Below are 21,040 nucleotides of genomic sequence, written 5' to 3' on the forward strand. Positions count from 1 at the left end.
AGATTTTGTTAATTTACAGACTATGTACATCGACTTTGGGCCCTATGTTTCTTTTAATAGAGTGTCAAGGACTTAAATCTAGACATTACTGAAACTGCTGGTATTGTCAACTGCGGTCGGTGACTATGCCAAGGGTTAAGATCTTTCTCCAGAAACGGATTTTGGGGGTATATTGTGTTTGTGTTTATTTTCTTTTTTTTTTTTTTTTATTCTCTGACATTTCTGCGGGTCGCTATATACGCTAATTCTGTTATTGGTAATATTTTCCCCTGGTGTGTTTGTTCGGGAGCGGGGATATGTTTTGGCAGTGAATAGATTAGATTCGGTTTAGTTGTAGTTAGTTGTTTCGAATGTGTGGTCGCATATTGGAAGTACGTTCACAGTGGGTTCACATTAGGGTGTTTGTTTTTATTTTTATTTTATTTTATTTTCTTTTTATTATTATTTTTTTTTATTTCTCTCCCCTTTCTATCTTTCCCCTCCTCCTCCCATCCTCTTCCCCATTCTTCCCTTCTCCCTACCTTCGTCCTCTTGCCACAAGGTTCAAAAGCCCTCAATCTTTCAGCGGTACTGTCTGGCCTCAGGTATTACTTAGGCACTATTCATTTAAAAGATGGTACAAAATCTGAGCAAATCAGTTAAATTTATTTCTTGGAATGTCAGGGGCCTACAATCCCGAAACAAGGCCATAAGAATGTTTAATCATCTTAAATCTTTGGACACGGATATTGCTTTCCTACAAGAAACTCACCTTTCTAAACTTGAGCACACCAAACTCCGTAAACCATGGATTAATCAAGTGTTTCACTCTAACTACAATAGCAGAGCAAGGGGGGTAGCCATACTGGTCAACAAAAGAATGCATTTTATTCCCTCTAATATTATATCTGACCAAAATGGACGATATATCATAGTGGTGGGCACTCTCTTTTACACCCAAGTTGTACTGGTTAATGTATATGCTCCCAATTGGGACGATGTGGACTTTATGGATAGATTGTTGTCCATTATTCCCAATTTAAATACACACAAATTAATTTTAGGAGGTGACATTAACTGTGTAATTGATCCCACTTTGGATCGTTCAAAACAAACGTCCACTAAATTGTCTAATATGGCATCTTCGTTATCTCTCTTTGTCGAGGAAAGTGGCTGTATCGATCCATGGAGGGAGCTCCACCCCCAATTAAAATCTTTTTCTTTTTTCTCCCAGGTACACTGCTCCTTCTCCCGAATAGACTATTTCTTTATCAGCCATGAGCTTATGCAACAACTCAACCGGATCGATTATTTGGCAATAGTCATTTCTGATCATGCCCCTTTGCTAATGGAACTGACTTTTGTTCATTACCAAAGAGACCCCCCTCAATGGCGCTTTAATCCAAGCCTACTCTCCGATGAAAATTTTTGTGTTAAGATTTCCGATTCTATCCGTTTCTTCTTTGATACTAACAAATCAGATTCAGTTACCTACTCAGTGCTCTGGGAGACGCTTAAAGCGGTGATCAGGGGCGAAATAATTTCTTATGCATCACACATTAGGAAGTCCAATACGAAGAAACTTCATGAACTTTCTAATTCTATACTTTGTCTGGATGGCCAGATGTCCTCTAGTCCTACCCCTGAGTTAGTTAAAAAAAGACTAGATCTCCAGGCTGAATTTAACCTACTCTCCACCAAACACGCAGAAGCCTCCATTTTGCAGTCACAAGGATTTTTTTATGAATATGGGGAAAAAAGTGGACGGTTGTTGGCTCATCAGTTAAGGAGGCAGGAGGCTTCCAGGCTGATCCATCAAATTAAGGACACCCTCGGTAACGTAATAACCTATCCCAAGGATATTAATATGGCTTTTAAGAATTATTACTCCTCACTTTATACCTCAGAGGGTCCAGCCAATACTTTTGCCATGCACTCTTTCATGGATGGGCTAAGAGTTCCTGTGTTGGAATCTGCTCAGACTGAGGAGCTAGAACGCCCCATTACCTTAAGCGAACTATCAGATGCAATCAGATCCCTTAACAGTGGGAAATCTCCTGGACCCGATGGCTTTGGAATAGAATTTTTTAAGGAATTCAATAATTTGCTGTCTCCTGTCCTGTTGGAGGTCTTCAATGAGTCTCTAAGCAGAGGTTGTCTGCCGCCTTCCCTGTCTCAGGCCACTATTACACTCATCGCCAAAAAAGATAAAGATTCCACTCTTTGCAGTTCATACCGTCCTATAAGTTTACTTTGCAATGAACACAAAATTTTGGCCAAGATTTTGGCTAAACGTATAGAACATGTCCTGCCTTCTGTTATATCAGAAGATCAGACTGGATTTATTAAAGGAAGGCAACTGTCCTCCAACATTCGTAAACTTCTTAATGTATTATACGCCCCCCATGATTCACAAGTTCCAGAAGCAGTCATTTCTCTAGACGCAGAGAAGGCCTTCGACCGTATAGAATGGGATTATTTATTTTTAGTTCTTGGGAAGTTCGGGTTTGGAGATGTTTTAATATCTTGGATTAAACTACTTTATAAGTCACCGTCAGCCCGAGTGCATACTAACTCAAACTACTCGGACTATTTCCCCCTATTTAGAGGCACACGTCAAGGATGTCCTCTATCACCATTGCTTTTTGCTCTGGCAATAGAACCCCTCTCAATCGCTATTAAATCGACCCCTAATATACGAGGAGTAACTCGATATGGAATCGAAAACAAAGTCTCTCTCTATGCTGATGACCTCCTGATTTATGTAAACAACCCCATTACAGCTATCCCAGACATTGCTGCCATTTTAAAAGAATTTGGATCCTTCTCTGGTTATAAACTCAATCTTTCAAAAAGTGAGTTTTACCCAATAAACACAGCAGCTCTCACAATAGTACAAAAGGACATCCCCTTTAATCTTGCAACAAACGGCTTTAAGTATCTAGGTGTTAACATTACTTGTAAAATGTCTCACCTTCAAGAAGTTAATTTCTCTCCCTTAGTTGCTAAAGTAAATAATGACTTTCAGAGGTGGAATAGTCTTCCCCTTTCTCTAGCAGGAAGGGTGCAGTGTATTAAGATGAATGTTCTCCCGAAATTTTTATTTTTATTCCAATGTCTTCCGATTTTTTTGCCCAAATCCTTCTTTTCATCTTTGGATAAGGCTATGACTAGTTTTATTTGGGGGGGTAAGGTCCCACGTATTAGGAGAGGGATCCTTCAGGGCTCCCGTTCTTCTGGTGGTTTAGCCCTTCCCAACCTTTTATTTTATTACTTCGCAGCTAACATACAGAAAATAGCCCTCTGGCTTAGACACCCTCTCATAGATTGGTGTAACATGGAATCCCTTTCTTGCCATTCAACCTCTGTTCGTGCTTTGGTCTTCTCCTCCCTTCCCATTTCTCCTTCCCGGTTTTCCAACAACCCGTTAGTCATATCCTCCCTAAAGATTTGGATCCAATTTCGTAAGATGTTTAAATTTACTAAAGCTTCTATATTAAGTCCCATTTGTAAGAACCACCTGTTCAAGCCAGCAGCTTTGGACTCTAAATTCAGGGTTTGGGAACGGTCTGGAATTGGTACATTTAGAGATCTTTATGAGAATGTATTCTGTAGCTTTGACACATTAAGTATAAAGTTTGGTCTCCCCAGAACTGATATGTTTCGCTTCCTTCAGGTTCGTCACTGTGCGGAGGCCCTTTTTCCTACATTTCCAGACTGTCCTCCATCTCTTCCCTGGGAAGATCTCTTCACCTTGCATATGGAGAAAGGAGCCATCTCGGCTTTGTATAACAAAATTCTCTCATTGAGTATAACGGTGGGTTCTGATGCAAAGGCTAAATGGGAGGAGGAGCTGGGTTTTGAGTTGCAGGATGATTGGTGGGTGGGTGCTCTGGCTAGGATTAATTCCTCATCCTCTTGCCCTAGACTGAATTTGATGCAATTAAAGGTCGTACACAGAGCTCATTTATGTAATGCCAAATTGGCCCAAATTTATCCAGATGTAAAACCCAATTGTCCCCGTTGCAATGCTGACCCAGCGACACTCTATCATATGTTCTGGTCATGTCACAAACAGAGCATTTTGGGATTTTGTGTGCTCCTCCCTCTCTTCAGTGTTTAATAAACGGTTAAATCAATGCCCTCAATTGGCTATATTTGGCGTACCTTCCGACATATCCCAATGGAACTTCCGAGAATTGGATAGTATAGCATTCTCTCTCCTGTTGGCAAGAAGACGAATACTTATTAGTTGGAAGTCTAAGTTCCCCCCTTCTTATTCACTTTGGCTGAAGGATGTTATGTTTTTTCTACACCTTGAGAAGATAAAGTTTAGTCTGAGGGGTTCAACAGACAACTTTTATAGGTGCTGGTCTCCCTTTATAGCGTTCTTCAAATCCCTTCCACGGCTTCCTCCAGAGGACTCGGGTAACCTTACTTCCTAACCCCCCCCCCCCCCCCCCTTTATTTTTTTATTACTCTTTATTTATTTTATTTTATTTATTTATTTATTTATTTTTTATTTCTCTATTACTTAATTATATCTCTAACTCTCTTTTATTATTATTATTTTGTGGGTGCTTTTTATTTATTTATTTTTTTGTTACATAGTTGCAATGTTTGCATGTTTGTAATATATTTGTTGTCTGACTTATATGTTGTTAAACTTCAAAAACCAATAAAAAAGATTTAAAAAAAAAAAAAAAAAAAAGAGTGGATGTATTACAGCTCTAGTGCTCTTGAGCACAGATGACCATGCTTTTAAAACTGACTGATAAAAGCTGGAGGTTTGGGTCAGTTTCATAACTTTCAGTTCTTGTACGAATAGATGATTATCATATCCGGCATTTTCCACGCGCTGTAACAGTTGGCATGCTGTTACATTCCATGCAAGTCCCTCAGTATATAAGAATCTTTGGGCTGTTTGTAATCTGAAGGCCTTTATGCGGCTAGGAAGGTCAATTAGACCCTGCCCTCCTTCCTGTCGAGACAGATATAATACAGGAGCCCGGGTCCAGTGCTGTCCACTCCAAAAAAACTTGACAAGTTTCTTCTGTATTTCTCTCATAAGGCAATCTGGCGGTTCCAGGGCTACAAGTTTGTGCCACAACATTGATGCCACCAGGTTGTTTGTGATGAGCACTCTTCCCCTATAAGATAGCTGGGGAAGGATCCAGGTCCATCGAGAGAGTTTTTCCTCCACCTTTTCGACCACTCCTTCCCAGTTTGTGTCCTGGTATTCTTCTGTTCCTAAGAATACTCCCAAATATTTAATTCCTCTTCTACCCCACTGTAGGTTTTCAGGTAAGACCGGTGGCTCTTGATTTTGCCACGGCCCTACAAGAGCAGATTCCGATTTATTCCAATTTACTTTTGCCGATGATGCTGCTGTATATTTATTAAGACAGTTAGTCAGAGCTTGGACGTCATCTTGTCTTGTTATGAATACTGTGACATCATCAGCATAAGCTGACAAAAATTTTTTTTGTGAACCACACATACTGAGACCTTGCATTTCAACTCTTAATCTTTGTAATAAGGGTTCAATAGCCAGGCTGTAGAGCTGGCCTGATAGTGGACATCCTTGCCTTATACCACGCTGCAGCTCAACAGGACGACTAAGTCCTCCCCCTATTTTCAGTAACGCTACAGCACCGGAATATAAAAGTTTTATCCATGCTAAAAACTGATTATTAAAACCAAAAGCTTCAAGAGTTTTAAAAAGATATGTATGATCAACTCTGTCAAACGCTTTTTCTTGATCAATAGATAATAATCCGAGACTTTTAGGTTTCACTCGACACAGATCAAAAATATCCCGAACAAGGAAAATATTGTCCATTATGCATCGTCCTGGTACACAGTATGTCTGATCTGTATGAATTAAAACCTCAATGTATGTTTTAAGTCTGTTAGATAAAACTTTTGATAAAATTTTATAATCTTTAAAAGACTCAAATCCCCTTTTTTTGGTAAAAGAGATAAAACTGCTCTTGTACAGCTGACCGGAAGCCGTCCATTATTAAAAGACCAGATAAAAACATCATGTAAATCTTTTCCTATTATTCCCCAGAAAGCTTTATAAAATTCAGCATTAAGACCATCGATTCCAGCAGCACGTCCTGAAGATAGCTGTTGTACAGCCTCGGAAAGTTCATTAAAATCTATGTTTTCCTCCAGTTCTTCAGCTTGTGATGGGCTTGGTAAGTCCTGTAGCAGTTCATCTCTACAGATTGGATCTGTAATGTCCGCCGAGTAGAGTTCAGAATAAAAATTCAATGCAATGCTTCTCATTTCATTCATGTTTGTGGTTAAAAGTCCATTTGGATGTTTAAGGTGCAGCATTTGGTTCTGTGACCTTCCTCCTCGGTTTAGATTAAAAAAGTAAGATGTTGGAGCATCCATGTCTTTAATACTGGAGTATCTGACCCGAGTTAGAGCTCGCTTTGCTTGTTCATGAAGATAAAAACCAAGTGCTTTCTTTTTCTCCTTCCAGCTCCTTGTTTTTTCTGTGTCATCACTTTGAATTATTTCATTTTCTAGTACTTTAATTTCTAAAGTCAGCTAATGTATTTTTTTCGATTGTTTTTTTCTGATCCACATATTGTTGACAGAAAATTCTAATGTTGGTTTTTCCTAACTCCCACCACGTAGCTAGACTCTCATAATTGCTTTGGTCTAATTTCCATTTTTCCCAAAAGATCTTAAAATTATTATAGAAATGTTCATCCTGTAATAGTTTTGTGTCAAAGCGCCAAAGTGGTGTTGGTTTCACCTTCTCCAACATATTAATATCTATTGTTACTAACTGATGGTCAGAAAATCCACTCGGGTAAAAACAATTGTTAAAACTTGTTCCTATCTTCTTTACAAATATAAAAGCGATCCAGTCTTGCAGTACTTACTCTATTTTCTGTTATTTTCATCCATGTGTATTGTTTGACATCGGGGTTCTGCTCCCTCCAAGGGTCTACGAGTCCCTGAGCTTTGATTAATGTATTTAAAAGCTTTAATTAATTGAAATGAGGTTCTTCTCCAATACGATCTTTTGTAAAATCACAAGTGCAATTCCAATCCCCTCCCATCACAACTATAGCATTATTTTTTTCCTGTTTCAATTTTTCTTTAAGTTTATCCAGACTTTTTATTCTATCTGCTCCCAGATTAGGCATATAAACGTTTATTAAAAGGAAAGCTGTATCTCTAATGTTTGTTTTTATCATTAAAATGCGGCCTCGCTCAATTTCTAAAACTTCAGTCTTAGTTAAACTTTGTTTCTTAGATATTAAAATGGCAACGCCAGCAGTAAAATTTGATCCATGACTTAAAAAAGAAAATTTATCCTCCCAGAACAATTTTAATTCTGCTTCATTTTCCTTATCACTATGTGTTTCCTGTAGGAAAACTATATCTAGATTTTTTTGTTTTATAATTTCTGATATTATAGCCTGTTTACTTCTGTCCCTACCTCCATTAATGTTTATAGTTCCTACACGCAACTTATCCATGGAGATAAGATAGAGATAAAAAAGAGAACAGAAGAAGTAAAAGGGAAGATAAAAGCCATATTGTGTGATTTAAAACCCTTCATTTTAGCAAGATTCCTTAGTTTCTTTCATTTCTTTCCGCAGCTTTGTCACAAACTTTCTTAGTCTATATCTTTTCTGCTGACTCAGTTCAGCCATTGTTGCACTCTGTCTTGCTTTTTCAACAGATTTTATGAATTTTTTGACATCTGGAAAAAATTCCATAACTTCTACTGTTTTCCCAAAAGTGTCATCCAAAAACTCATTTAACTCATTTACTGAATAAAGCTTTTGGTCCGTCCCAGGCAGTGATACAGCCTCTGAGATATCTGAAGCGGCGTCATCCTCCTTTATCTCAGATTGAGTATCAGTTTGGTCAGGTTTTATGAAATATTCTAAACCTTGAAAGTCATACTGAGAGGGGGGTCCAATCGTGACTTCCCTGACCACCACCTCACTTTCCACAGAGTCATTTCTACAGTTAACATTAGTATTCACAATTCCAGAGTCATTATTACCAGTTTTAAAACTATTTGTCACATTTTCTATTTCATTGTTATTTTCAACCTGTCTATGCATAACATTTCTATTGTCATCAGCATTATTTGCAACCTCTGCCGCATTTTCAACATTGCTAATATCTTGAGTACTTCCAGACATAGAGGCCTTGGATATCCAAGATGGCGGCGCGTTAACACGCAGCGGCCGCTCTGGGGTCGAAAAACTGTGTTTTTTTGTTGTTTTCAGGAAAAGTTTGTAAGTTTGTTTAGGACAGTTTTGTTTATAAACGTATGGAAACCACTTTTGACTTAGTTTACAACCGCCAGACACTGCTACAATTGAGAAAACAGTCAGAAACCAACCTGCAAGATGATCTGCAGCGAACTCTGCATGAACTCTGCCTACTTCGCGAACCAGGCCTGCAGTCCTCGGTGTTACCTGAAGCAGGTGACCGGGGGAGGGGGCGCCGCAAGCGGTGCTCGAGGAAGCAGAAGTGTGGAAAGCGAGCCAGGGTCCGTGCTAGGCTAAAAGCTAACCCAAGCCGGCCGGCTCTACCATCGTTATTCCTCGCAAATGCATGCTCTCTGGAGAATAAACTGGACTGTATCAGACTTCAGCGAACTACCCAATGTGAGTACAGGGACTGTTGTGTTTTAATTTTCACTGAAACATGGCTTAGCGACAACATTCCAGACAGTGCCATTCAGCTAGACGGGCTAGCATCGTATCGCGCCGATAGAAATGCAGCTCAGTCCGGTAAAACACGAGGAGGAGGCGTTTGTGTTTACATTAACACCGAATGGTGCAAGGACTCTGTGCTTGTTGTGGCGTACTGTTCTCCGATGGTGGAATTTGCTGTTGTTAGATGCAGACCTTTTTATTTACCACGGGAATTCACCAGCGTGCTTATTGTCGCGGTGTATCTTCCTCCCAGCGCGAACGCGAAGGAAGCATTGAGCGAACTTTACAGAGCCATCAGCGAACTGCAGAACACTCATCCAGACGGGCAGTTTATTATCGCTGGGGATTTTAATCATGCAAATCTCAAGTCTGTTCTCCCTAAATTCCATCAGCATGTGGACTTTGCTACGAGAGGAGCGAACACGCTGGATAATGTTTACACGAACATTGCCGGTGCGTACCGGGCGGAGCCCCGCCCCCACCTCGGATACTCAGACCACATCTCTGTAATGCTAATTCCAGCATACAGAGCACTCGTCAGGCGCTCCAGACCTGTACAGAAACAGGTGAAAACCTGGCCAGAAGGATCCATCTCTGCTCTTCAGGACTGTTTTGAGTGCACTGACTGGGACATGTTTAGGGAGGCTGCAACATACGGCGATTACACTGATCTAGAGGAGTACACGACTTCAGTGACCTGCTACATCAGCAAATGCATTGAGGACGTCACTACCACTAGAACCATCACTTCCAGACCCAACCAGAAGCCGTGGATGACTCCAGAGGTGCGTGCACTGCTGAGGGCCCGAGACTCCGCTTTTAAAGCAGGTGACCAGCCGGCTCTGAGAACAGCGAGAGCCAGACTGTCCCGGGCAATCCGAGAAGCAAAGCGCGCACACGGCCAGAACATCCACAGCCACTTCCAGAACAGCGGTGACACACGGCGCTTGTGGCAGGGCATCCAGGCCATCACCAACTACAGGACGACTCCACCCGTCTGTGACAGTGATGCCTCCCTTCCAGATGCGCTGAATGACTTCTACGCTCGGTTCGAGGCGCAGAACAACATGTTGGCGAGGAAGATGATCCCACCTTGTGACGACCAGGTGCTTCGTCTCACCACAGCGGACGTGAGGAGAACTCTGCACAGAGTCAACCCACGGAAGGCTTCTGGACCAGACAACATTCCTGGCCGAGTGCTCAAAGGATGTGCAGACCAGCTGGCAGATGTATTCACTGACATCTTCAACATCTCCCTGAGCAGCGCCATCCTTCCAATGTGCCTCAAGATGACCACCATCGTACCTGTGCCAAAGAAGTCATCTGTGTCATGCTTCAACGACTATCGTCCCGTAGCACTCACGCCTATCATCATGAAGTGCTTCGAGAAACTAGTCATGAGGCATATTAAGACACTACTGCCTCCCACCATGGACCCACTGCAGTTTGCGTACCGTCCTAACCGCTCAACGGACGACGCCATGTCCACTACACTTCACCTGGCTTCTACACACCTGGACAGAAAGAACACTTACGTCAGGATGCTGTTCATAGACTTTAGCTCAGCATTCAACACCATCATTCCTCAGCATCTAATTGGAAAGCTGAGCACGCTGGGCCTGAACACCTCTATCTGCAACTGGATCCTGGATTTCTTGACTGAGAGACCTCAGTCCGTCCGGATCGGTAAGAACACCTCCAGCACCACCACACTGAGCACCGGCGCTCCCCAAGGCTGTGTGCTCAGTCCACTGCTGTTTACTCTGCTTACGCACGACTGTACAGCAATGCACAGCTCGAATTCCATCGTTAAGTTTGCAGACGACACAACTGTGGTGGGACTCATCAGCAACAACGATCAGTCAGCGTACAGAGAGGAGATACAAAATCTAACGGACTGGTGCCAAGTCAACAACCTGTCTCTGAACGTGGATAAAACCAAAGAGATGGTCATTGACTTTAGAAAGACACTAAGGGACCACTCCCCACTGCACATCGACGGCTCATCTGTTGAGATCGTCAAGAGCACCAAATTTCTCGGTGTTCATCTGGAGGAGAATCTCACCTGGACCCTCAACACCAGTTCTATCACCAAGAAAGCCCAGCAGCGTCTCTACTTTTTGAGAAGACTGAGGAAAGCTCATCTGCCACCCCCCATTCTCACCACGTTCTACAGAGGAACAATCGAGAGCATCCTGAGTGGCTGCATCACTGTCTGGTTCGGAAATTGTACTGCGTCGGACCGCAGGACTCTCCAGCGAGTAGTGAGGACAGCTGAAAAGATCATCGGGGTCGCTCTTCCATCTCTCACGAACATTTTTAACACCCGCTGCATCCGCAAAGCTCTCAGCATTGTGGACGATCCAACCCATCCATCACATGGACTTTTTACTCTGCTCCCGTCTGGGAGACGATACCGCAGCATCCGGACTAACACAACCAGACTGTGTAACAGTTTTATCCCTCAGGCAATCAGACTACTCAACTCAGTACTGTAACACTTTCCTCCGGAAATTTTCTGCTGACACACACTAACCTGTATTGACTATGTTACTTGCATTTTTTGCACACCTCCTGGAACTGAACAAATTTCTGCACCTTACTTGTATTTTTGCACCTTATTTACTTTTTAGGCACCTTATCGGCATTGCCAATTTTACGCTGCTAATGTACATGTCACTACCTCATGAACCATTGTACCATCTATTCACCATCATGTACTAACACTTGTCCTTAGTCCTGTCTTCTAATTACTTGTTTATATTAGGGATAATTAGGAATATCTTTTGTAGTTATTTATTATAGGATTTTTTGTATTTATTGTTGTATTTTACACTGTTTTGTATTGTCTTGCACTTTTTGTACCGTGTTACACCGTGATCCTAGAGGAACGCTGTTTCGTTTCAATATGTACTTGTATGTAGCTGAAATGACAATAAAACCTCTCTGACTCTGACTTCACTGAAGAACTCTGGAACTCGGATGAGTTGCTCTGAGCTTCGGACCCAGTAGAACCCACTGTCTGCTTATTCAGAACTTTAGCTCCAAATACAGAGGGGGAAGGAGAAATTTCAGCTCCTATCCCTGTGTGATTTACACCTTGAGCAGTGTTCTGCTCAGTAGTGCAGTTCACACCCTGCCAGGCATTCTGCTTGCTTTGTTTGGGCTTTCACCCATCTTCCGCCTGTGCAGTGCTAGGCCCTGCCTCTGTGGCCCTTGTTTCAACTCTGTGTGGGCATCTGGTTTTTAAATGCCCTAGATCTCCACACTCAAAACATTTCATGTTTCCAGTACTGGCATACAGCATTGAAGGATCTACCTTCATGCTTTACTCTGAATGAAATGTCTAAAATGGGTTCTTTTTCCAGAACCATGAGCACAGTTCTCCTGAATGACACCATCTGCCCAAGGTCTGTCTCCTCATAGTTCAGGTGCACATTTCTTATGCCACTAACTATTTTACCATAGCGTGTAAGTTCACGCTCTATCACCTCGTTTGCAATAAAAGGTGGACAGTTTGAGATAGTGACCCGGCTTGTTGTAGATACCAGCGGTGAAACAATAATAAACTCATCACTTACCGTGATTCCATGTTCCACCAGCTGATCCACAAGCCTCCGCTGACTAACAAACACTACGACCGCTTTATTCATCCGTGATGCGGCCACCATGTTTTTGTTCCCGATTATTCCCCCCATTGCGATAACGACCTGCTTTACTGTGATCTCGGGGCTCGGGACGCACCGCACACCGTGGCGGAGTGAGAGCGGCTCAGCCCCGTCTCCACGGAGCTCCGCCATGTCACTCCGCCGCGGGGCTTCACCCCACTCACACAGGACAAAGTTTATCAAAGTTTGTGATACACTTGTTTATTTAAAAAAAACTATTTGCAAATATTTATTAATTATAAAGTGATACACCGAAAAAGTGAAAGTGAAAAAAACGAAAAGGTAAACAGTCGCTCTCACACACGCTCTTTCCACGCGCCCCTCACACACACCTCCCAGCATGCACCAGAGAGAGAGAGAGAGAGAGAGAGAGAGAGAGAGAGAGAGAGAGAGAGAGAAAAGAAGGAAGTTTTTTGGGACATTAATAAGTGCAAGGGTAATTAGTTTCTAGTCATCTTTTGAAGATGAGAAGAAACTCGCTGTTCGAACAGACAAGGGAAGTTCATTCCACCATCTGGGTTCTGGTACAGAGTAGAACATTCCTGTCTTCCACGAGAATTGACGGTTGGATCAAGACAAACTAAAATTGTGGCTGAATGGTCCAAAATAAAAAAGTTTGGTAAGTTCTCCAAGAGTTGGATAAAGAGACAGCATTTGGGTTGATTAGAAACCAGATTAGAAACCTGCATTTTAAGAAGCAGTAGTCTGATTGTGGACAAAAACTTTCTTTACACCATCTCTCCTTTATGCATACCAAAGCACAGACTAGGGGTTGAAACTGCAGTACTCATAAAGCCATTCAATATAGGGCCTGTATGTACCAAGTTTCCTTATGCTTACATATTATTGCTTAAATACCACAGACTGACAAAAATGTTGTTATAAATGAACAGACAATGGGCTGGGGTGTTTTCAGATTTTCCAGACTACTAAAAGTATTTGCAATTGTACATTTAATCATTTGACTTTATGTAACACAGCTAGAAAGTACACAACTGTGTCTGTAACAGGACAAATCACACTTTGCCACTGAGGCACCAGGTATAGCCCCACACCTGCAAGAAGTGAAAATAAACCAAATTTGCAGCAGGCTTAACCTAGGTACAACAATGCTCTAGCTACACAGGCAGTTGTTCTCTAAACTCAAGTGATTTGATGACACATTCAATCCCCCTCCTCACAGCCAGAAGGAGCAGCCAAATGTTTTACTGACCACCCCTCAAATGAACAAACAAACACACACCTGTTAATGCTTACCTATAAATGCGTTGTTCATGTCTGTGCTGAAGTCTGCATCTTCTGTCTGCTCAATGGACACTACTCGAGCATGTTGCATGTCATTGTAAGACTTTGTGCACTTGAGTGTGAAATTCCAGCAGTCTGAAAAGTTGTTTTGCAGAGCATTCTGGGAAATCACTGTCCCACATGGGGACTGGCTGGGTGGTTTGGGTGTTCCATAATAGTTACCTAGGAAATCAGAGATGAAGGAGGAGGTAAGAGTGGAAAAAAGACAACGTGTTGACTGCACTGGTTAAAGAAATGGCGCAAAACTTCTTTCCTTTCTTAGACCGACAGACACACACTACACTACACTACACTACACTACACTACACTACACTACACTACACTACACTACACTACACTCTCACTCACACACACACACACACAAAGAAGCCTAAAAAACAGTGACAGTATGGCAGTGCAGTGTACATCTGAAAACGCCAAGATGAATTTTCCCCTAAAGAGGAACAATCATGTAAAAATATTTGTGCTCAACTACCTCACTAAATAAAAGTGTTCTTACCACAGTTGTATTCAGGTCAAGGTGGGCCAGGTTTCCCTGGAATCACTGGTTACAATTCAGTAACACACCCCTGACAAAATAGCAATCTATCACAGGGCCTTGGCCACCCCTCCTTAGACATAGTCAATCATGTCTGTACGTAGCACCACTACGTATTCAAACTCGGGATCCCAGTGGTAAAGGGCTAGCGTAATTTACTGCTGTAGCAACCAAGCACATTAATAAATGTTTAGTTAAAAAAAAGAATTTGGCTAGCGTTTTGCTCTGCTTTACTACGGACACTACATACAATTGTTACTGATTTAATGTGCTTCAATAATTATGTGTAAAATAAAAGATCTGCGTTTGTTTGGCACGCAGCCACCCTGTCATCAGGGATCGGTCAATAGCTGGTCGAGAGATGTGTACCCAAAAGGGCTGCATTTAAGTCAAGTACATACATGTTTTCTTGAACAAATCCCATGTGTCTTAAAATAAACTTTTATTGATTTTCCCAAAAGTTGCAATTAGAAAAATTTAACCCACCAAGGAAAATTATTTCTGCAACCTTTTAGTCAATCATGCATAGGTGTAGACGCGCTACTGGCCGAAAACACCTTTCTTGGGATTCAAACACTGAATTCCAAAGGCGGTGGATTAGCATAATTTGTCGCTCTGGCAATTGAGCGCCCCCTCAATATTTCCACCTTTTTTCTTGACTTTTCTCTTTCATTAGCATATGCATAAAAGGAAAGGTGCAACATGCATCTTGGCATAAACTCAGCATGTAAAGTGTAAATTTAGGCTTGAACACCACTTAAATACATTATGTGCAAAGACAGAATTGTGTCTAAACTGGTTGGTACACTGTAGTCCTCTCTGTATTAATGCTTAATCAGTTCACTGTTTTCTTCCATGCCAATGTTTAACAATGGGATATCGATGACTGGTCTCACATGTCCTACTTACATACAGACTGCTGGCAGACATTTGTGACACAACAATTTTTCTACAATAAATGTAAGTGTACAGCTTAGCACCCTTTTGTTTAATAGACAGCTAAGAAACTACCACTGTTCTAAAGAACAATGGGATTTTCAACATTGGTTTAAGTATTCTATAAAGCACAATATGGATAAAACACAGCATTCTGTGTGAGTATGCATGTGTGTGTGTGTGTTGCTGTCAGGCTGAGGCCAAATGTGAATGTTCATGTGTGAACTAGTACTACACCTTTAATATCAGCACAACCTGCTTTTATTTTGTCTAATTTTATTATGTACAAAACTTCAGCTAGAGGGGGGTGAGGAGTAAACAATGTCCTTAGTCTTGCTGCTGTAAATATTTTTACTTACCATCGTAGGTTCCAGTTTCCAAAAGTGTTCCACACTTCTCCAACTCAAGGAACTCCTGCACCGACAAGAAGCTGTAATCTACTCCTGAAAGCTCTCCGTCACGAGGAGGGCGGGTGGTACCTGCAGAGGAGCGAGAGGTTGGATGAAGCTGCAGCCTTTAGAAGTTCTGAGCAAATCACAGCTATAGATCTTTTAAACATTCATTATCAGAACTTTGCTCTGTGGCTCTTTTCCTCACTTATTTGTGTTTAACATTCATGTTTTGTTCTCTGCTCAGCAAAATATCAGAATAGAGCCAGGGCATCTTTTATCAGCAAAATAAATGGATGTGTTTTTTATATAGCCGATCTACCGTATTTTACAACCCCAAATTAGAAAATGTTGGGACAGTATGGGAAATGCAAATAAAATAAAAATGCAGTGTTCCTTACATTTATTTTGACTTTTACTTGATTGCAGACAGAACCCAAGATATTTCATGTTTTGTCTGCTCAACTTCATTTCATTTGTTAATATACCTCCATTCCTGCATTTCAGGCCTGCAACACATTCCAAAAAAAAAAAAGTTGGGACGGGGGCAATTTGGGGCTAGTAATGAGGTGAAAAAACTAAATAATTAGACGGCACTGCATCAAGAACCACCACTCAACAAAAGCTGATATAACCACATGGGCAAGGGATTACTTTGGCAAACCTTTGTCAAGCACTCCAACACAGAGTTACATCCACAAATGCCACTTAAAACTTTACTGTGCAAAAAAGAAGCCTTACGTTTTAAAACAAAAAAGGCGACAACGACAACCCCATACTGTTGCACATCTTCAGTTTAAATGTGGTAAAAAGGAAATGCAACATTACAAAGTGGTGAATGCTTTACTGTCCCTACTTTTTTTTGGAATGCGTTGCAGGCCTGAAATGCAGGAATGGATGTTTATTAATAAATGAAATGAAGTTGATCAAACAAAACGTGACATATCTGCAATGAAATAAAAGTCAAAGTAAATGTTAGAAATTGTGTTTTTTATTATTTGCATTTTCCAAGCTGTCCCAACTTTTTCTGATTTGGGGTTGCACTATCGGAATATGATGAACAGGGCTATGTCTAAAGGTGAGGGATGCCCAAAGCCCTGCAATGGACTGGCACCCTGTCTTGCAACCTGGTGGAATCAAACGCATCATCATTAATCAAAATTAAATAAAACAAAAATATGTATACATAAACTCCTCCACAAAATCAAGGGAACCCTTAAATTACACATCAGATCTCAATGATCTCGTGAATTACATCATGAGATGGCAGATGCACCAGGATTTAATCACAGTACCTAACAGCACTCAGGGCACTATTTGCAATCACATGGAGGTTTGTGTGACCCTTTAAGGATATGCCTCCCCAAACCATCACTAACCCACCACCAAAAAAAAGTCATGCTGGATGATGCTACAGGCAACACTGTCCAGCTCTGTTCAAGTCACTGTTGAAATACCAGGTGCAATCAATAACACTCTTCTGTTTGTACACAGCAATAAGTATGTTAATCTCGGCCGAAATATCAACTGCCAGATGTCCTGACGTCTACTATGAACGGCCAATAAAAAGCTTTAGTGTTCGAGAAGGGAATGCCAAACCCAAGAGCTACAATACTCCAACTACAAAAAAACTAATGTTGCAAATGCTTAATGTAAATGGATTTGTGCAGAGCTCTGCTGAAAATGAGCCCAGTAGTTACAGGTATACCAAAAAAATGACCCACTACCAAACCAAAGTCCTGCTAGATGATGCAACAGGCAACACAAGCCCTGTCCAGCTCTCCCAGTGTAATGGCCTGTGTCCTAGTATCTCCTTTATGCTTTTAAAACTGCTGGGGGACACAGCAAACCTTTTTATAACTCATCCTGAAGGAGCTGAGCTACTCATGCAACCTGAATGTGCTGCAGGTACCATCTCATGCTACCAACAGTGTCAAGGAAACTAGTAAAATGCCAAACTAGTGAAGAATCAGTCAGAAAGAATAAGGACAAAGTAAATGGCTGTGGCCACCAAACAATTCCCTTTTCGGGGTTGTTTTGTTGTTGCCTCTCCAGTGCAGCTGTTGTCACTTAAATTTGCACCAAAGCAAGTTTAACTGACTTGGTGTTATAAATGTGATGATATGTAACGTGGGGCTAAGACGGGACAAAGGGGCGGACACACACGCAGAGATGTACAAATAGACAAAGATTTATTTACTAAATAGCACGAGACAAACGGAGCAAATAAGACTGACAAAACTAAACAAAACCTAATAAGACTTAACAAGACTAAACAAGGGTAACTAGGACTAAACAGACTAACAGACTTACAAGGACTAAACAGACTAACATGGACTAAACAGGCTAACATAGACCAAACAGGCTAACAAGGACTAGACAGGCCAACATGGACTAAACAGGCTAAAATGGACTAGACAGGCTAACATGGACTAGACAGGCTATCATGGACTAAACAGGCTAAAATGGACTAAACAGGCTAACAAGGACTAAACAGGCTAACAAGTCAAACAAGAGCAACAAGACAAAAACTGATCAAACCAGGTCAGAATCCCACCCACACCAAGAGTTACAGAGAAAATAGGCTTGTTCGAGATGAACTGCGCCTCGCCTTGGTGGTCAGCGAGAGCTGCCGGTTGCAGTTGGGGGAGGAGGTTAAAAGAAAGCCGTCAAGTCGGACAGTCGCCACCTGCAACCCACGTGAGCTACAGCGGATCTCGCGGCGTTTGCGTTCTTCGTGGCTGATGAAGTGAATGCAGTAGAAATCGTTCTGCTTTTGCGTGAAATCGAACTAAACATTCTTGATCATTGAGCAGGTTAAACCCAGCGTTTGTTTTCCAAATCCATAGTGGTGAAAATAGATGACCATAAAGTGTCAAACTAAGTTTCTGTAAAATCTGTAAATAAATATAGTTTTACTCATCATTCATTTATCTTGTAGATTGGTGAAAAAGAAAAGTTCTAACAAACATGTTATCAAACACATATTTATGTTATTGAATAGATTTAAATATTTGTCTACAACAATTTAAATGAATAGACCTAAACTAAGTAGCCTATTTTTCAAGACTGTCTATTGAAACATTTCACATGAAAACGTGTGAATACATAATTCCAAATATACGGTTTGTTCAAGGTAGAATTAGTGAATATGATAAAACAATGTACGTAAAAGTGTTCTAGAAATAATTAGATGGAAATTATAAAGTGCACTCAATCAGACCTTAATCATCATTATGGTTGTGTATATGGTAAATAGACTGCAATTATATTGTGTCAAAGTGGCTTAAAGTCCAAACTGTCTAATTATATTGTCTACGTAAGGACTTAATCACATTTACCCTTCTTTAGGCTTGTTCCAAAAATACAACATTTTGTAGAGGATGTTGTCTCCTATAGTCTCTCAGAATTTAGAGGTCATTTCAGACTCTCCAAAGGACAAGTGGAGGTACGATATGATAACCTTCTTTTCTCTCACTTACTATGTAGGATCTTATAAGCACCATTGGCCCTGTCTATATGAATCCACAGCAGACAAAATTGCCACTGACAAAGAGTGTCCTAGCCTGTCTATGGACACTGTCGAACCAGGAGTCATATATATATAGGGGTATTTCAGACAGATTCAATATCACAAAATCCACTCTTGCCAAACATCTCCATGAGTTTTGTACTCACATGGCACACCACATTTCCTGGCCTTTAGGACAAACCCTGCACAATTCTTTGTTAGGCTTTCAAGCAGCTGGATTTCCAAACACTATCTGTGCAGTAGATGGATGCCACATTCATATTCAGAAGCCACACTGTGACAACCCCCTGGCATATTTTAACAGGAAACAGTTCTATTCTATCATTCTCACTGGATTTTGTGACAGTCACCGGCAGTTCACCCACATCAGCGTGGGTCATCCTAGTAGCTGGCATGATGCCAGAGCCTTTCGCCTCACAGAGGTTGCTTGTCTTTTAGAAGAAGATCCCCTGTCTGTCCCTGGTCCCACAAGGGATGTATATAATTGGGGATTCAGAGACAATGGGCACTTGACAGCTAGGCAGAAGCGCTTTAATAGAAAACTAAACACTGGCCGTGTGGTCATTGAGCATGCCTTCGGCAAAGTTTAGGAGACTCCGATGCATGAGGAATGTCCAGTCCATCAGCTCAGCAGTGTCTGTTGCATTCTACACAGTGTTTGCTTGGAGCCAGGAGACCATGGCGATGATGTGCAGGATGAAGAGGATGATGAACAGCATTCACTACAACCTCACAACCAAGATGTAATTCATTATAGAGACATAATAAAAAAAATGTTTTTGTGTCATCTTTAACTTCATGCCTTTTGGAGATAATTTTATCTTCAACTTGCTTAACTGTTCACAGTAACAGTAATTTTGACCGGGGTGCCCAAATGTTCGCATGCCACTGTATTTTATAGATGCATTGTTAAACAGTATACTTCAGTATGCTCACCGATGTGCCCAGTATGAGTCACTAATGAATAATGTGGTTAATAAGTACATTGTACAATTGTGTAGAAGTTTGTGCTTCTTCGAGCACTGACAAATCAGTTATTTAGGCATTGATGATGAATAGTGGCTGTGGTTTATTGAAGATGAATCTCTTAACACAATCATCTTCTGAACAACACATTTGTTTTGTTCTTCCATAACAGCTTACCTTCTGGCCTTGGTTCTTGTAAAGAAACATGACACCATGCACATCCACACATTTTTATTTATGTAGCATATTTTAAAATGTTTACAAAGTTTAGAGAAGAATGAAAAATAAATCAAAGTGTAATAGTGATAGTGGTATTAAAACAGTTAAGATATAAAATATTAAAGCAATTTAGATTGCTTTATATTAATAAAATTAGAAGACAAGTACTATCAGAAGTTCTAGAAAAACATCAAGATAAAAAGATATGTTACGTTAAAGAAATATCAGGTAGCCTACTTGAGTCTTTTCATGATATGGAATGATAATTATGACATATGTTGCAATTTGTACGAAAATAAACTAGAAAGCATGATAGTATTTCGCACATATCAGGTCTTTAAGACAAATAAACTGAGATTTACATTTTAGAATGAAACGAAACAACCGCCAGAGGATTCAGCGGAGCTTCTAGCCAATGAGGATTAAGCTCTGTCGTCATCCAGCCGTCTCTCAGGCAGCGCAGCCCGTGGAGAGCAACTGCAGGGACCGGTTCCGCCGCATGCAGCCGCCTCGCTCTCGCGAGATTATAACCAGTCTGTCATCGTGACGCGCCGGTGGGGCCGACGCAAGTCGGACAAAAAAAAACTAACCGGCATGCACCGTACCGAGCCAGGCGGCGATCGGTCTTGCGCAGCGCCGGGTTAAGTCGAACAAGCCTAATAGCTTCCAAAGTCTGTTCTCCAGCTCCCCTCTTAAGTAGAGGGCAGCTGGAGCTAATCTATGGAGCTAATTTAGTGCCAAAACTTCGCAAATAAACAGAACGTATTCTGTAAATATGATTCGATTTGTAAACAAACACA

At 41.2% G+C, this 21,040-nt stretch overlaps 1 protein-coding gene across 1 annotated transcript in view; it reads right to left on the reverse strand.

Moving 5' to 3' along the window:
- LOC134318032 (membrane-associated guanylate kinase, WW and PDZ domain-containing protein 1-like) overlaps positions 1 to 19,450 on the reverse strand; it is an 80,730-nt gene extending 61,280 nt beyond the window's left edge. The window contains exons 1-3 of the mRNA XM_062998767.1: positions 19,387 to 19,450; positions 15,494 to 15,613; positions 13,613 to 13,822 (exon numbers count right to left, since the gene is read on the reverse strand). Coding sequence (XP_062854837.1) covers positions 13,613 to 13,822; positions 15,494 to 15,613; positions 19,387 to 19,450 — 394 coding nt within the window. The remainder of the gene's footprint in view (positions 1 to 13,612; positions 13,823 to 15,493; positions 15,614 to 19,386) is intronic.
- Between the last annotated feature and the right edge of the window lie 1,590 nt (positions 19,451 to 21,040).

This window comes from Trichomycterus rosablanca, chromosome 7 (genome assembly GCF_030014385.1).
Source record: "Trichomycterus rosablanca isolate fTriRos1 chromosome 7, fTriRos1.hap1, whole genome shotgun sequence".
Taxonomy (NCBI): Eukaryota; Metazoa; Chordata; class Actinopteri; order Siluriformes; family Trichomycteridae; genus Trichomycterus; species Trichomycterus rosablanca.